The 19,108-nt window shown below is 37.6% G+C and overlaps 1 protein-coding gene across 3 annotated transcripts in view; it reads right to left on the minus strand.

Annotated features, from left to right (window-relative positions):
- The window catches only part of CDADC1 (cytidine and dCMP deaminase domain containing 1), a 49,751-nt gene that overhangs the window by 12,679 nt on the left and 17,964 nt on the right, over nt 1-19,108 (minus strand). For all 3 annotated transcript variants that reach the window (XM_011988789.1, XM_011988788.1, XM_011988787.1), the window contains exons 5-8: nt 13,250-13,819; nt 7,071-7,120; nt 2,966-3,135; nt 781-970 (exon numbers count right to left, since the gene is read on the minus strand). In XM_011988789.1, the coding sequence (XP_011844179.1) occupies nt 781-970; nt 2,966-3,135; nt 7,071-7,120; nt 13,250-13,819 (980 nt within the window). The remainder of the gene's footprint in view (nt 1-780; nt 971-2,965; nt 3,136-7,070; nt 7,121-13,249; nt 13,820-19,108) is intronic.

Consider the following 19,108-nt stretch of genomic DNA (forward strand, 5'->3'; position numbering starts at 1 on the left):
GAGGGATCAAGGCTGCGTGCTCCTTATAGAATCTATTGCCTGATGATCTGAGGTGGAATAGTTTCATCCAAAAACCATCAGCCCATCTGTGGAAGAACTGTCTTCCACAAAACGGGTCACTCGTGCTGGAAAGGGTGGGGACCGCTTAAGTATTTTCACCTCTATCCACCACTCCAAGCCAGAAATGAGAGGGAAGAGATAGGTGAGGTACTTTTCTTTTATCAGCCACCAGATGGCACCAAAAGATCCACTGGCTCAATTCTCTACAGAGACGTAAATTCATAAGGCAGGAATCCATAGCTGAACAGTTGCAGTTAGGTAAAGGTTGGCACATATAAATAAACTCAATAATAATTTGTTGAAACTCGGCCTGGCGCGGTGGCTTACACCTGTAACCCCCATACTTTGGAAGACCGAGGCGGGCGGATCACCTGGGCTCAGGAGTTCGAGACTGGCCTGGCCAACATGGCGAAATCCTGTCTCTACTAAAAATACAAAAATTAGCCGGGTATGATGGCGGGCGCCTGTAGTCCCAGCTACTCGGGAAGCTGAGGCAGGAGAATCACTTGAACCCAGGAGGCGGAGGTTGCGGTGAGCCGAGATCGAGCCACTGGCACTCCAGCCTAGGCGACAGAGAGAGACTCTCTCTCAAATAATAATAATAAATAATAATTTGTTGAAACTCTTTAAAAGGGTGGGAAGCACTAACTTACAATATTGCAAAAGGGTACCTAACAACATAATACAAAATACACCTGAAAAAAATGTGCATTTACTTACCGTAAATTTGCTAACACCTTCAAGCTCCCCGAACCTCATGTAAGAGATGTCTGCCTTCTTTTTTCCAACATCTACATCTCCTGCATAGATTTGTTTTATGCCTGCACCTTTAATTAAAGGTACACACTCATCACATGGGCACTTTGTCACAAAAATCATGCTTCTTTCTTCTGGTTTTATTTCTTGACACCTACAAAAAAAATTATAAAATATCAGAAAGGTCGTTTCTGAAAGGGAAAGTTATTTTTTAGAAAAATCTTTAAACACTAAAATTGAGCTGTTTTAAAAACAGATTTATGACATTAATAATGATCATCAAGCCTTAGACTTGCTGAATTACTGAATGTTCAAAATATGTAAACCTACAATACTGTTATGATACAACCTGAACATGACAATTATTATAACTAAAAATAATTTATTGATTCTAAGTAAGAGGTTCAGTTTCAGATTACAAAACAGATGAAATCAGGAAGATACAGACATCAAAGAAGGAGAGAAAAATCCCCGGATGCTTTCTAAGTATGTGTTTAGAATACTGGAATTAGATTTGAAACTGATACCTTCTTTAAGAGTTAATCATGTCTGACTAGACACTAACTCAACTTGTTAGACAAATGACACAGCCCTATCTGGTACCTACTGGATATTCAATAAATGTTCACTAAATGAATAATTAAATATTTAAGTTCTGTTTTGACTTATAGTTCCCTTACCCCTTCCCTATCATAGGATAATTTTAAAAAGAAAAGTTTCTATTTGACATATTCACACCTCTGTACAAAATGAAGCAAGTAAATCTGTAATGAAGAGGACAAGGAAAAGAATAGAGGAAATTTTGGGTGAAATTTTGCATGCTGAGGGTAGTTCAGGACTAAGGACTGCCCTCATCTGGGGCTATAAGGACTGGCTTCCGGGTTCTGAGGCTTAGGCAGCTCTCAGCCAGCCATCTTCAATTCCTCCACCGCCAGCCTTCCATATCCATCTTCCTTGTTGAGACTGTTACTTACATTCACCTGGACTAGGGCAACAGAATTCTCTGCATCTAGTCTGTTCAAACAATACTACCTACATAATCTACAGAGTGTGGCTCTGTCAATGCCATTCCATTTCTCCACTGCCTACCAAATGAAGCATAAACTCAAAGTCCTCTCGAGTCCAGTCCCAGCCTGTCCTTGTGAGCTGCATTTCCCTTGTGTCCACATTCCAACCTAACTGGAATATTCATGCTCCTAAACACACCACAGATTTTCCTACTTCCAGACCATTGCTTATGCTAGAAGCAAGAATGGTCTTCCCTTCCCTTCCATTTGCCCCAGTCTAGGAATCCTTTAAGCTCAGTTCAGATGCCAGTTCTTCCCTCAAATCTTTCCCTTGCACTCTCCCATTTGTCCATAGCAGCAGCAGAATGTCCGCAGCACTTTACATTTGCCTCTCCTACAGAATCCACAGCATGAGGTGGATGCTATCTCATATCCCCTACTGCATTAGAAGCTCTCCAAGGACAGGAGCCGTGTCTTACAGTTTTTTGATCCCTTAACCTTAATGGTAAAGGCTGAGAAGTGTTTGTGACAATGATGTAAATTGACAGCTATAATCGTTAACAAAAGTTCTTTTAAAGCAATTTGGTTCATTATAAAGTCCTATTCTGAATACTGCAGGTCGTTGTAACACAATGGTAAGTATTTGTGTATCTAAACATAAAAAAGGTAACGTGTGATGTTACAATGGCTACTTCACTCAGTAACAGGAATTTTTCAGCTCTGTTATAATCTTATGGGAACACGTTGTGCATGTAGTCCATCGTTGCTCAAAATGTCTTTATGTGGTGTGTAACTGTATTAATAAATGTGTGCTCCAGATTTAGAAGACAAAGGAGCTCTTAACATCCAGAAATATGAGAGTCTGAGCAAGATCCCAAAGGATAAACTTCAAGCAGTTTCATACTGGAGAGAGGGAAGGGAAAAAAAGATATGCTCAACAAATGGGAAGGCCTGCAGAGGCGTTAACCTCAGTTCAGGTCATAGCTTCAGGTCTGGCAGGACCAAGCCTTACCAAAGTTATACTTCTGAAAGGAAACTTTCTTGGAATTTGAAAAAGGAAATAAATTGCAATTATAAGAAAATTAATTTCAACCAACACTTGCTACATTTTAAAGAAAAGTACACCAAGAAGGATTTCATACCTAAATGTCAAAGCATTCTGTTCCGCATGTATGATGTATCTGAATTTCCGTATTTCTCTGTCTTTCTGCTTGTCATCCATGTGTGGGAAGTCAGCATACTCAGATCCAACAGGAAAAGCATTGTAACCACATCCTACGAAGTACATGGCACCTGTTCCATCACAACTTCTCTACGAGAGTGAGCAAACCAACGGTTAGTTTCAACATTCTGAAAAGGCACTTTGCAATGTATTTTTGAAGCTTGCCCTCATACTTTGTATAATGAATATTCATTCAATTTTCTACAGTAAACTATCAAAAAATATAATATCAGATCCTCCTACTGCAGTGTGATCTTGTCAAAGCAAAATTCCAAGAAAGCTGACCACTTCTCTAATCTATAATCCTAAGGAAGTCCTTGTTTTTTGCAATTAATTAAATACTATCTTACTTAACTCACAAATTATTTCATTTGATACAGATATTACTTCCCAAATAAATTATAAGATCCTGGAGAGCAGAAACCATGTTTTATATTTCTTTTCTATCCCTTCAACATGTTCGAGTGTTCTGTACATAGCAGGGACTCAACAAGTGATGGTTACTTTGTTTTTTTTTCTTTTGAGACGGAGTTTCACTCTTGTTGCCTAGGCTAGAGTACAATGGCGTGATCTCGGCTCACAGCAATCTCCGCCTCCCAGGTTCAAGCAATTCTCCTCCCTCAGCCTCCCAAGTAGCTGAGATTACAGGCATGCGCCAGTAAGCTCGGCTAATTTTTTTGTATTTTTTAGTAGAGACAGGGTTTTTCCATGTTGGTCAGGCTGGTTTCGAACTCCCGACCTCAGATGATCCACCCTCCTCGGCCTCCCAAAGTGCCGGGATTACAGGCATGAGCCACCGCGCCTGGCTGTGATTGTTAATTTCTTATGTGCTCTGTGCCATGCTACTGGTTAGCAAGTCGAAAACTTTTAAATACTTTAAAGAGAAAACTTCTGTTGTTGGGCTAAAAATGTGCTATTGTGATTTAGTTGGAAAATAAAAAATGCATTTTCATCTTCAGTATTTATTGAACCTCTATTATATGCATATTATTATAGAACTTCTTACTTCAATGGCTTTCTTCTCTTTTAAAGAGAAACAGTAGTTAATATCAATGCTTTATCAATTATTAGAATGAAATATTTTATCAATATTGTGTGTGTAATAGTTTGGAATATACTATAAACCTCATAAATTTCAATATGTTATAATTACTCATGATAATATCAACAGACTCATTACTGTAGCACCTTCATAAAAATCATGTAATAGTAGGCAAACAAAAGCCTGCAAACAAAATATTATCTCATTAATAAATCTGTCTGAACATTTACTAAATGTCAAACATCATGCTGATTTATTTATCTATTTATTTATTTATTTATTTAGAGACAGGGTCTTGCTCTGTCACCCCCTGGGCTCAAGTCATCCTCCCACCTCAGCCTCCCAAGTAGCTGGGACCACAGGTGCATGTCACTATGCCTGGCTAATTTTTTCATTTTTTGTAGTGATGAGGTCTCACCATGATGCCCAGGATTGTCTTGGACTCCTGAGCTCAAGCAATCCTCCCACCCCAGCCTCCCAAAGTGCTGGGATTACAGGCATGAGCCACTGCGCCCAGCCATACTGAGTTTTATATGCATCATTTCATTTGATCAATTCTTGAAACAACCTAAAGAGTGATACTATTAATATTACTGTTTACGGATAAGGAAATTGAGGACAAGAATGACTAATTGTCTAGGGTCACAAAATGAGTAAGTAACATAGTCAGAATTCAAGCCCAGGTTACTTGACTCTAAGCCATGTGTCTTTCCATTTCACCGTGCTGCCTGCCGGCCTGCTCTAGAGATAACTAGAAACTGACATTCTCCACAAAATTTTTAAGAACCAGATGTTAAGCCAAAAGGCTGCCGAGCATTCATGTACACACAAATGAGAGTTCCAACCACTGGCTAGACCTATGCTAGGTGCTGGAATACAACTGTAAACAAGACAGAGAGTCCCTACCCTCATGAGCCTTCTAGTCTGGGGTGGGTAAGAAATTGGACAGATAACTTTAACTGTGATGAATGTCACAGACAAGTTGTACAGAGTGCTATGGAATCTCTGTCTGAGGAGCCTAGTGTTCTAGTAGGAGTTAACAGTTGGGGTAGAGGTAAGTAGAGTCAAGAGGTATTTTGAAGGTGGAATCCATTGTGGTAGGTGATCATATGTGTACAGTAACGGACGAGATGGTGACCACTAGCGAGGCAGAAGGTTAGCAGGGAAGATACTGGATGAGTTGAACTTGAGGAGTTTGTGAAGCATCAAAGCAAATAGGTTACTTTCTGTGAAGTCCTTGAGGCAAAATGTAGGCTCACCTTTCAGTCAGCTATATAGTTACTAAATATCTCTTGATTCTAGCCTCCTAACCCATCCCCACAACTCCAAGTCCTCATCTCTCTTTTATTTAATCTCCCTATTTCCTGTCTAGCCCTACTTCATTCATTTATAATACAAATCTGATCAAATCATTTCTCCACTTACAATATTCTTGGACTGCACTGTCCAATACAGTCGCCACTAGTCACATGTGGTTAGTCTAGATTGAGAGGTGCTGCAGGTGTAAAATACACCTAGAATTTTGAAGATTTAATATTTTTTACATGCAGAATATTTCATTAGTAATTTTTATTGATTACATGATTAAATATTTTCTTAAAATTAATTCATCTGTTTTCCTTTTAAAAATATGGCTCCAGCCAGGCAAGGTGGCTCACACCTGTAATTCCAGCACTATGGGAGGCCAAGGCAGATGCATTACGAAGTCAAGAGATTGAGACCATTCCAGAAAACATGGTGAAACTCCATCTCTACTAAAAATACAAAAATTAGCTGGGCGTGGTGGCGCGTGCCTGTAGTCCCAGCTACTTGGGAGGCTGAGACAGGAGATTTGCTTGAACCCAGGAAGCAGAGGTTGCAGTGAGCCAAGACTGCGCCACTGCACTCCAGCCTGGCGACAGAGCGAGACTCCGTCTCAAAAAATATATATATATGGCTCCTAAAAATTTTAAATTCAGTTTGAGGCTTGCCTTTTCTCTCTACTGGTTAGTGCTGTTCTATAGTATGTCACTGCCAGGATAAAGTCCAAAATCTTTACATGGGATATAGGGTTCTTCATGGTCCAGTCCAATTTGTTGCTTACTCTATGTGCCAAATCAAATGCATTTTCCCATATTCTCTCTCTCACCGCAATCTCTGTGTGTTATTTTCCTGGTCCCATTAACTTGTTCTGTCTGATTATATCCTCCTAATCTTCAAGAACATTAACATTATTAATATTAAGAATATTCAGGGCAGGCATGGTGGCTCACACCTGTAATCCCAGCACTTTGGGAGGCAGAGGAGGGTGGATTGCTTGAGGCCAGGAGTTCAAGACCAGCCTGGTCAACATGGCAAAAGTGGTGGTAGGTACATGCCTGTAGTCCCAGCTATTCAAGAGGCTGAGGCATAAGAATCACTTGAACCCAGGAGGCAGAGGTTGCAGTGAGCCAAGATTGCACCACTGCACTCCAGCCTGGGTGACAGAGGGGGACTCTGTCTCAAAAAAAAAAAAAAGAAAAGAATATGCATGTTATCTTCCTGGTCCTATTGACTTGCTCTGTCTGATGAAATTATCTTATTCTTCAAGAATATTAATATTATTAACATTAATAATATTCACCGAGTATTTACTCATTTTTCCAAGTAAAGGTTCCTCCTCTATGTTCTCATGATATCAGTTATAATTACACTTACATATTAGTTATTTTTTACTTCTACGTCTCCATCACTAAACTATGAGGCCATAAAATGTGATCTTTAATCCCCAGCGTTCACTGTGGCACAGTGCCTAACCTGTAGAGAGTGTTTAACAAATGTTTGCTGAATGAATGCGTCTATCTAGAAAATTGTTGAGGGAATGAGCAAATCTTTATAGATCTTCATAAATGCACCATTACAAAAATATTAATCTTAATGGTCAATAACCTGTAATGCACCGAAGACTGAACTATGTTTAAACAAAATCCAGGTTAAATATTTAAAGAATTGTTTTCATACTTACAGATTTCCCTTCTGCCCAAATGACTGCCCCAACTCCTGTTTTATGATCCTCTGAAAGATATATGGCATTTAACTCAGTACAAATTACGATGTTAGTTTTAGAAATGTATTTTTCCAAAAATAATAAAAACTAGTATCAAAACATCATAAATGTAGCAGCAATCCTTGATATCTTCACTAATTACAGAAAAGTATTAAACACTTTTAAGTATGGAATATGGGAGCTAGGTACCAAATAACTAGAGAGAGTCACTACCAACTCAGTCACACATACGTATGTGGAGGCCACTAAATGGCAGTGTCCACAGTCAGTTCCCTCAAAGCTGTAGCCAGGACTAAGTGCAACTTCATTGATTCTCCATTAACAAGCCGGTTTCTAAATGACTACTTCTGATAGATGATAAAATTGAATAACAGTTTCAGAACTAATGGATTTTGTGTAATAACTGTTCACAACAACCAAATTTGTCTTTTCTCAGTATTATTTATACTCTAATCATGGAAAATATATCTTATGAAAATGTTCTTACTAAGAAAAAAGTTCAAACTTCTCATACAAACATAAATAAATCTTTATGGATCTATCTATATATCTGTTGCTAGAAAGTACATGAAGAGAATTCTGATTTAAACAAAATGTTGTCCTTTCCCTGACTTTCAGTTTACCTTGAGGGAAAAAGAATGCAAGTTAATGACATCTTGCCCATTTCTAAATCAAATAGCAGAAGTTATAAACAAACATAAGATTATAATTTCCCTGTAGAACCAAAACCTTTGCAAAAGTAAAGCTGTACTTCTTAAAACCATTAATCTGAAACAGAAAATTAAAAAAAAAATAGAAATTCTACATATTAAGGATTTACTTTTTCCTTCTATACAATGTTGAGTTTCAAATTTCTAAGACAAATTACACTAATTAGGAAAACCATAGTATTTATCAAAATCTTAATAAGGGACTAAGGTAGTTAAGTGGCACATTTATACATAGAAAATAACAATTATCTGTGAACTTACCCTAGGGCATTTTCATTTTGGGGAGGATTAACTGAAACTGCGGTTTCACCCTACAGTTTCCTAAAAGTGAATCCCTCCAATGATAACATTTTTAAATACCTACTTTCCAGTAAAGGTACAAAGAAAATTTGTGCCACAATTGCATTAAAAACTAGAATGAATGTCTTATTAAAAGGTTAACTTTAAAACAGTTATGATACTCTAATAAAATTTCCCGTCTCAAATTCAAGCAAGCTCTGGTTTTCAAAATTATACCACAAGGCATTTGTATAATTTATGTTAAACATGTTTATTCATGATCTCATTTTTACCCTAAAGGTAAAGCAGATAAAATTTCCATTTCTAGATGCAGAAACAGGCAAAGAAATATACTAAAACTTAGCCCTCCGGATCCAACTTGCTTGGCCTTTCCTCCACCTTGCACCATGACATAAAGAATTCCTTGACACAGCCTGGCCAACATAGTGAAACCCCGTCTCTCCTAAAAATACAAAAATTAGCCAGGTGTGGTGGTGCATGCCTGTAATCGCAGCTACTTGGGAGGCTGAGGCAGGAGAGTTGCTTAAACCTGGGATGCGGAGGTTGCAGTGAGTCAAGATCGTACCACTTCACTCCAGCCTGGGGGACAGAGAAGGGCTCCATCTCAAAAAAAAAAAAAAAAAGAAAAAGAAATCCTTGACAAAAATTTCCATTTATTGAATGCCTCTTATGTTCCAAGTACTGTGAGAACTTAGGATGCAGTGGTGAGGGAAACTGTAGTCCCTTCCTCATACGACTTACAGTTGGATGGTGAAGGAGAACAGCAGCAAGGAAACAAACAGTACTTTATGTGCTGTGCTCTGAAGGAAATGAACGAAGCTGAACGGCAGAGTGCAGGGGATGACTTCCTTCTATAGAGTAGAGGGAAAAGGGATTTTGATGTAAACAAAATTGGGTTCCTTCCTAGACCTTCAGAGTTTAACATGAGTGGGCAAGAATACAAATCGATGGCTTTATGCTCATTTGTAAGGTAAGTGGCAGAAGTTATAAACATAAGATTATATTTGCCTGCAAAACCAAAATCTTTAAAGTTTTATTTATGCATAAATCTAAAATGAAAAAACAAAACCAGAATAAAAATTCTCCCTATTAAGAGCCCCCTTTTCTACCATCAACACTGCATGTTTTTAATGTTATGTTTCTTAGTCACAGAAGCCACTTTTTCTGTTTCAGCCTGGGGACAGACTAAACCTTGTTAGAAGGGAAACAAAAATGTGATTTTTCCATCAGCATGCAGCTCCACTGCCTAGCTAAGGTTGGTTACATCAACAGAACATTCTTTACTACTTGTCTTTTAAAATAGGAATAAATTTTCATCCATATAAAACAGATTTGATGTCACCCAGTACCCAGGCTGGTGACAGATGAGGTAATTTCTCAAAAATCTTTTCATGTCTATAATTTTTACAGAAATTGCTCCCTATGATCTAGTCATTCACAGGGTTTTCTCTGTACAACTTTGAAGGAAAGGTCAACTTATGATCACTGAGTCAAATTCCTGGGGCTCTTTGATCACTGAAAATTAGAGGGGAACTTATTGTTCTAGAACACAAGTGTGGTTATTTCAGCTCCCAATCCTGTGGTCATGTCAGTGTCCAAGGTGCTCCACAGACCTCTTGCATCAAAATTACTGGATGCTTGTTTTTAAAATTAAAAAAAAAAAAAAAAAGAGGCAACTCCTGGCTTCCATGGAAGTCCCCTAAATCAACCTCTCTGAGAGAGGCAGGTAAGACTTAGGAATCTGCATTTCTCCTGAGCTCCACCTTGATTCTCAGGCATACTCATATCTGAGAACCACTGAGTTCTGTTTTAAAAGTTAACTTTTTTGATTACTCCAGCCTACTCTCATCATCAGCACTGTGGTCCAGGAGGAAAGCGTAACCCTTAGCTTTGGAAAACACCTAATCTGATGAGAAAGCAAGACATGAAGAGATCACAACTCAGTACTTAAACCAGACAGATAAGACGTGATGCCTTCCTCCTGCTCTTTTTCCCACAAGAGTCTAAACACATTCTTTCCACTTTTTTGCTACCTCCAGGTATTCTAGAAACATACTTTTGGAACTCCTGGCCTCAAGCAGTCCTCCTGCCTCAGTCTCTCAGTGCTGGTATTACAGGCGGGAGTCACCGCACCTGGCTAGTAACATACTTTTCTATGGATCTTCTTTATTCATCATTCAAAAAGCAATTATAAGCAACTACTTTCAATTCATTTTAGAACTCTGTTGTTAGAGGTTTTGGAATTCATTTTAATCACATGTACATTTTTAAATGAAATGGTACCTTCATCTATTAATTAGGGAGAAATGAGGTCATCAAACCAAACTGAATAATGTGAAATTTAAAGCTTAATTGGAAGCACACTGTATCATAGGGATATCCACCTTACTGAAGTACCGTCAATGTTAAATGAGATACATATATAAATCACCAAGCTCAGTGCTTGACACATAGTAGGTGTTCCATAAACTGTCATTGTTATTATTTATCATCAAGGAAGAATTACAGGTCCAGAGTCCCTGATTTGAAATCTCTTACATCAAGCTTTTTTGAAGTTTGATGCACTTACTTTGTGGTCAAATCTGACCCAAACTGAGTTATTTATAGCCCTCAATTATTCTGCTGAGAGAAAATATTCCTACTTTTTTCACTCTGTATGCATTAATGTGATTACAGGGTACTGTCCCAGACCCCATTGGGAGTTCTACATAACAGTATATGTACCATATTACCTTTTAAAAATCTGGATTGGGTATGGTGGCTCATGCCTGTAATCCCAGAACTTTGGGAGGTTGAGGCAGGAAGATTGCTTACACCAAGGAGTTTGAGACCAGTCTGGGCAACACAGTGAGACATCTCTACAAAAAATAAAGTGGCTGGACATGATGGTGTTCACCTGTAGTACAAGCTACTAGGAGGCCGATGTGGGAGGATTGCTTGAGGCTGACAGGTGGAGGGCTGTAGTGAGCCATGAGTGCCACTGCACTCAGCCTGGGCAACAGAGTAAAACCCTGTCTCAAAAAAATAAAATAAAATCTGAAAAATTCTGAATTCCTTTTCATCTGGCTCCAAAAATTTTGCATAAGGGATTGTGGACCCTTTATCTTTGGATGAAAAGATTTGTTTTATCCATTCAACACACATTGTGTTTAGTGCTAAGGCAAAAATGATTAAGACATGGTTTCTTCCCTGGAAGAGTGCACAGTGGAGTACGGTGAGTGACAGAGGAGTTGCACCCTATTCAGGATTTGAGTTCCATGTAAACAACAACAAAAAAATCACCAACAATTAACCTTGAAAAATCTTTTAAATTGCCCATCAAGTGCATAAGCAGGGCTTTATGTACAAAATTCTGCACAATAGTGGATATATTTAATATAAAATATAACTATACAGTAGAGTAATAAAGAATATAAATGCAAATGTAGACATACTGCATCTTTAAACACTGGAATCATAGCTGGTATGATAAGGTGTTGTATAGAAGCAAGAGGTACTAAGATCCAGTAAAACAACAGCAGATTCACATCTCCCTCTTACTCTGGAACACAGGCAGGGTTCTGCTGAATTCTAATTAGTGAAGGGTAATTAGCGAATTATAGCTACAACAGCTGTTGCCATTTATGTTTTCTGTCTTTTTGAATGGTTTACAGAAAAATTCTTTACAAAGCTGGAGTTGGCAAAGAAACAAATATATAACCCACAATAGAAGATAATTACATGAAACCAGACTTTTACACAATGCAATTGTTTGGGGTCATATAATGTGTGCCTACAGAATCAAAATCTTTAATAAGAATTGAGCAATTATTAACTCTGCTGAACATCAGAACACCTTGCAGAACTTCTAGAAACATAGACCTTGGCCATATTTGGTTAGGGACTTGGTTTAATAGGTCTGGGTTGGGGTTTGAGCATCTGTACTTTTTATAAATGTTTCAATGGTGATTCTGATTTGCTGCCAGCTGAGAACCTCCCTTCTGTTGACTACTGCAGACCAGCAGCATCTGTAGAGACCCTTTCTGATGACTTTCTCTTCTTTCTTGGGATAATTTTTAAATCCTACTGCAGTACTCTCCCCAAACAAATCTTACTCTACTGCTCCTCCTGCCTATGTTTTTCCCCTTTATTTCAAAGATGCATTTTAAAAAGTGATCATGATTCTACGTTGAGAAATCTTACATCAGGTAAGATGTGAAAATATTGTTCCATGTTGGGAAATACAGATGCTGTCTTTTACCATAGCAAAGAAAAATTCCAAGTAATATTTTCCTTTTCCAAATATACAACTTAATAGAATACAGTAAAAATGTTTGATTTCTCAACTTGCTGATTGAAGACATACCAGCAACTGGAAGAATCTGCAATAATCACCATTCCTTTACCTTGATTCTATTAGTTATTTTGAATTAATGTTAAAGATTTTTAAAACTTTTTGTTAAGTATTCAGTACATCAAAATATTGAAGAGTTAACAAAATGAGTAATTTTGGTTTTCTCCTTTTTCTTTTTTTGGAGACAGAGTCTTGCTCTGTCTCTGGAGCTGGAGTACAGTGGTGCTATTGTAGCTCACTGCAACCCCAAACTACTGGGCTCAAGCAATCTTCCTGCTTTAGCTTCCCAAGCAGCTGGGACTACAGGCATGCACCACCACATACAACAATGCCCAGCTAATTTTTTTTGTATTTTTTGTTAGAGTCGAGGTCGTGCTATGTTGCCCACGCTGGTCTTGAACTCCTGAGCTCAAGCGATCCTCATGTCTCAGCCTCCTAAAGTGTTGCAATTACAGGCATGAACCACTGCACTAGGCCTCTCCTTTCTCTTCTTGTCCTACCTTTAGTGGAGGGCTCAAGGAACAGTGAAATCATAAAAGCAAGAAGCAGAAAGAAGGGCCTAGATTAATGAGGCCCTGATGTAGAAATGTGGTACTGAATATAAAGCCACAAGGAATCCCAAAACTGCTGGGAGAAAGAGTTGTCTACCTAAGGGACTCACTAACTTCTCTATACTGTATGAACAGCAAAACTTTAGTAACTGAGTAAATGAACTCTACTATAAATGAGACGAACACTTCAGAGACAAATACAACCCAACCAATCAGCCCCAATTTACGATCTATGTAACTCACCAGTTCGATATGCCAATAACCTGGCCTGAACCATGCAGTGCCTTGCAATTTCCTGTGGCAAACTTTGATTGTGAATTTCATTAATCTGTTCTGGATTGCTACAGTAAAATCCGAAGTGTTTAAAGTTCGGCACACTGGAAGCTACTGTGGCCAAAAGTAGGATAAGGTCTTTCATGTTTTGCCTTAGATTGCTAAAGTATGGATTTTCACACAGGTTCTCCAAACCTATAGTCATCAGTATTTGCTTATGCATTTCTTCATTTGAAACCAAAAATAACATTTCATATTCTTTTATTCTTTCTTGTTTACATTCATAATAAAAGTCAGTGTTAGCATCCGGCAATGTTTTTGTAATTTTTTGAATAAAGTCACATTTGTAAGAGGTCTCCTCTACAAATTGCACCATATAACACACCAAAGGTTGAAGTAAGACACACACATGGGCCCGACTGTTTGACTTCAATCTTTCCACTGCTTTGGCATCTAACTTTGCATCTTCAGAACTAGAAGCCTCCGTAAGCAAACTTATTTCTGGATCAGCAGGCCAATATGAAATTCGGTTAACTCCAGCTGAAATACAAAATATGAAAGGTAATTATGAGATACATACTGAATTTAGGGTTTTCATGATAAAATCCACCCTATCATTGCAGTATATCTAGAACCCTCAATATAATAAATGTCTATTACCAAGTCACCTATTATATAGCCTGAAGGTTGGCAAACTACCACCCACAGGCCAAATCCAGTCCACTGCCAGTCTATGTACAGCTCACAGGTTAAGAATGGGTTTTACATTTTAAAATATTGGACAAATCAAAAGAACATTTTGTGACACATCAAACTGTAGGAAATTCAAATTTCAGTGTCCATAAATAAACCTTTACTGAAACACAGACACACACACCCATTCAATTCTATAGTCTTTGGGTGCTTTCGCGTGACAGAGTTGAGTAGCTGTGATGGACACCACATGGCCTGCAAAGTCTAAAATATTTATTATCTGGCCTTTTCAAGAAAAAGTTACCCAGCTTCTAACACAGCTCCTGGGAATGCATTTGTGGAATTACTGGTGTTGTGAAGTGTGATCCCAAAGCCCAGCGCTAAAACTATATACTCAAAGAGTCCTCCATGGTGCCATGGCTGTTTTTTAAAATGTTACAGGGAACAACTAATATTGCCTAGAGTTTTCTATCTGGAATAAATACTTCTTCCATGCATTAAAAATGTTCCTGTCCACAGACTGAGAATTCTTCTGAGAATCCATTCTAGGAAAATATTCTAAATATAGAGAAGAAATCTCATGCATGCACAGCGTTCTTTAAAATAGCAAGCAAAAATGTTAAACAAAAAACCAAAACCCAGAAACCTAAATGACCAAAATAGGAGAATGTCTGAATTAATTATGGTCCTTCTCATAATAAAGCAGTTATCAAAAATGTCCACAAAGAATTTATAACATGAAAAAATTCTTATGTGATGTTGGGATGGTGCTTGAAGGGCAATATTAACTTTCTAAAGCTCACAAAATTAAAGACAAAACAACAAACTAAACGTCATTTTTCAATCAGTGTGACAAAGGAAAGGTTAGTAATGTTTAATATACAGAAAATATTTCATTTCATTAGAGCACATATGAATTGACAAGAATAAGGCCTAAAGAGAGACAAAAAGATATGAACAGACAATTTGTAAAAGAGAAAACATAACAGGATAACAAACGTGAAAAAAATATTTTAATTTATATTTGAAATAGAACGGTGAGATGCCTTATACATAGTTAAGTACACAAATGTTCTTCAATTAATGAACAGTTTACAACGAAGAGACCCCTTTGCTATTACTGCATGTAATTTCAGCTAGGAGAGACTTTTTTTTGTGATTGTACCCAGAAGCAAATAGAAAGATAGCCCACAGAATGTTCTACCCTTCAAAATAATTGATGAACTAAAAAGTCTAAGTTAAACAAATGAACATTCTATCCACTCCCTGGTACTCCTGACTCACTGTGGCTTATGCTGCAAAGCAATTTTGAAGGCCTCAAACCTCATATCAGAGTGTTTCCTCTGGTAGCATTTCACCTTCCCTCTGTTTGAATTCTCATAATCCATTTCCTAACCAGCAGTGATGGTAAACCTTTCATCTAGGCATCTTAGTTGCCCCCAGTAATCCTGATTTAAGAAGGGGGGAAAATCCTCTTTAGACAGACTTTTGTGTATTAGTGGCAAATGCTAAAGCACAGTTTCTCAAATTTTTTTGATCTCAGGATTCCTTAACACTCTTACAAATTATTGAGGACCACAAAGAGCTTTTATTTATGTGAAATATATCTACTGATATTTATCATACTTGAAAATTAAAACAAAATTTAAAATATTTATTAATTCATTAAAAATAACAATAATCTGTTATACATTAATATAAATAACATTTGCTTTATGAAAAAAATATTTTCCAAAACAAAAATCTGTAAGAATGAGATTGTTTTAAATTTTTACAAATATCTTTAATATTTGGCTTAATAGCAAAAGGAAAAATAATAGTTATCAGTTTCACTGGAAAATTAAGAAGAATGGAAGGACAAAATTGAGCAGCAGAATTCGTATAGACATTTAAATTTAAATATTAAAAGCCCAATTGAGATTTTCAGGGAGGCTTTGTTTTGCCCTTTGGCCTCATGAATGGGTTTCATGAAGGGTTTCATGAATGGGCTTTGGTGGCCTATGAACTCTGTAAAATTCTATTCTAAATTTTGCACATTTATTTTGTTCCGGTTAATTCCAGAAGACATTTCAAACATTTTTCTTACATCATATAATAAAAGTACTTAAATAAATTGACAATTATAAAAATAGATCAGTGAAATGCACCTTATATTTTAATAAAAATGTTTTCAGAAATAGGTAAGTGAAAGCTGAGTGTTTCTTTGATAGATTCCCCTGTACTATAGGAGTGATAATTGCAGCTATTGCAATAGTAGTAATTGTTAAATGGATACTAATGAATAGCATAGCATAGTGGGTAAGAGTTTATATGGCACAGGCTCTAGAATCAGATTAAGTAGGTTCAAATACTAGTTCTGCAAGTAACTTAAATAATGTTTATTAATGTTTATTAAATTTAAATAAAATTAACTTGCCAGCAAGTTAATGTCTCCCAGCCTCAGTTTCCCTATTTGTAAAATGGGGGAAATAATGGTAGCTAACTCATAATTCATTATGAATCCAGTGAGTTAAACTTGAAAAGACTTATTACAGTAGCTGGCACATAAAGACTTGATAGTAGTTTATATGGATGCTATCTCATATTAGCATATATAGAATTAATAGTGTATCACTATACCTTTTTTTTTTTTTAATAGAGACCAGTCTGTCACCCAGGCTGGAGTGCAGTGGTGACATCATTGCTCACTGTAACTTCTAACTCCCATACTCTATCAATCCTCCTGCTTCAGCCTCCAGATTGGCTATGATTGCAGGTGTGCACCACCACACCCAGCTACTTTTTTTTTTTTTGGTAGAGATGGGGTCTTGCTATGTTGCCCAGGCTGGTCTTGGGCTCCTGGCCTCAGGCGGTCCTCCCACTGGCCTCACAATGTTGGGATTGCAGGTGTGGGCCACTGCCCCTGGCCTGTACTATGCTATCAATTCCATATATGGAATGGTATTTTCCCTTTCAGAGCTCTTTAAAGCTCTGCAGAAGATTTACATGTGTTTATAGAGCTAAGAGAAATCAGAGAATGGAAACTGAGTGTGTAATAGAAATTTAACTCTTCATGTTATATAATCATGCATAATTTCTCTCTTCATTCTCTGAAGTTGCCTAGAGTACCATCACAGCTAGGAAACTTCCATCATGAATTACCTTATTTCCAAAACCAAGTACTCAAATAATTGTCTCAAGAGGGGAAAGACAAACCTGTTACAAGCTAAAATATTTGGGAATTTGTGTGGCTTGAATAGGGCACCACAAAGTTTTATAATGCCTGATCTAGCCCTGTGCCTAACAGTTTATTTAAAGTCTTAATGCTAATGTTAATTAGTTCCCAGGTGGTTGACCTTATAAGAAAACACTGTGGTATTTTAATGTGGTAAACGTGTGAAGGCCTATGGCTCAGTTAATCACTCCCACAACTTTGAGCTGTGGGTCTTACTGGTGGAAGGAACTTGAACAGGTCTCCGCTCTTGTCATTAGATATCAGAGAACTGAAATTGGTTGGAATTGTAAGCAGTGAATAGATGCGTTGTTAGAATGATTCCATCACTTATACATTGCTTAAAATTCTAATAAAGTAACTTGCTTTGTTAAAAAAAAAAAAATTGGCTTAATAGAAAACAGCTGGATGCTCAAATTTGCTTCTGTTTTCAATCTGTTGCAATATGTTGTTTTCACTGAAGGATATGAAAATTATCTGGCCTCATATAGATATGTGGTTGAAAAAGGAGTATTTTAACAGCCATTTCAGACACTTGTGAATATTCTTCTTTGGCACTACATAAAAATTTGACAAGGGATAGTTTCTTAAATGTTAGTTACAATGTAGAATCTGAAACCATATCAATAAACTTTTTGAACTGTTAGGTTAAAGTCCATTGGTCTGTCTTGCACTTAGAATGGCTTTTACTCATGCATGATTTTGTAGCATTGTGCATTGGTCATCCAGAAAACAATGATTTACTGATTCCACAATATTAAAAAAAAAATCCCATTCATTAGTATCACCACCAATCCCATCAAAAGAGTCTAAGTGGTGAGATGCTGTCAGGCTCATAATGGAGAATATGAGTTTTCCAAAATTCTAATTTTCACTTGATAGCTCAAATTCTATCACTGGCAACAAAAAAATGTCAGTTGTTTATCTGAAAGTGACAGGTTCACTATAGTTTCAAGAAAATATCTGCCAAATATCCAAGTCTAACCACTGTCAGTTCATGATATTCCATTAAAAAAGTAGATAATTCAGTCTGCAACTCAAATAAATCACATACATGGTTTTCCTCAAAGCCATCTTCATACCTTAGGTCTGTAGCAAAAGCACTTTATACCCACCTCCTGTTTCCTCACACAGAATATTAAAAAGATGTAGACTCAAGTTGGGATTTAATAAAATTAATAGTTTTTACTGTTTCATCAAGGACTTTCTAATGTAAAACTGGTTTTCTTTTTTCCCTCTGAGTGCAGTGAAGAGTACAATGACTACCAGTGCGGTATGGCACGACTGTTTTGATTAATGATATGGAAACAGGCCGGGTGTGGTGGCTCATGCCTGTAATCCCGGCACTTTGGGAGGCGGAGGTGGGCAGATCACGAGTCAGAAGTTCGAGATCAGCCTGACCGACACAGTGAAGCCCCGTCTCTACTAAAAATACAAAAATTAGCTGGGCATGGTGGTGCGCGCTTGTAATCCCAGCTACTCAGGAGGCTGAGGCAGGGGCATCACTTGAACCTGAGAGGCAGGGGTTGCAATGAGCTGAAATTGTGCCATTGCACTCCAGCCTGGGCAACAGAGTGAGACTCCCTCTCAAAAAAAAATAAAATAAAAATAAAGATACGGAAATAGTAGTTTTACCTATCATTGTTTTGGTACCATTAGTATGAATGTAGTGTTTTTGTTTTTGCTTTCTGGGACAGGATCTTGCTCTGTGGCCCAGGCTGGAGTGCATTGGTGAGGGGGGATCACAGCTCACCGCAACCTTCGCATCCCAGGCTCCAGTGGTCCTCCCACCTCAGCCTCCCAAGTAGCTGGGACTACAGGCACACACCACCATGCCTAGCTAATTTTTCTATTTTTAGTAGATAAGGGGTTTCTCCATATTGCCCTGGCTGGTCTCAAACTCCTGGGCTCAAGCAATCCACTTA

This window comes from Mandrillus leucophaeus, unplaced genomic scaffold, assembly GCF_000951045.1.
Source record: "Mandrillus leucophaeus isolate KB7577 unplaced genomic scaffold, Mleu.le_1.0 Scaffold338, whole genome shotgun sequence".
NCBI classification, from domain to species: Eukaryota; Metazoa; Chordata; class Mammalia; order Primates; family Cercopithecidae; genus Mandrillus; species Mandrillus leucophaeus.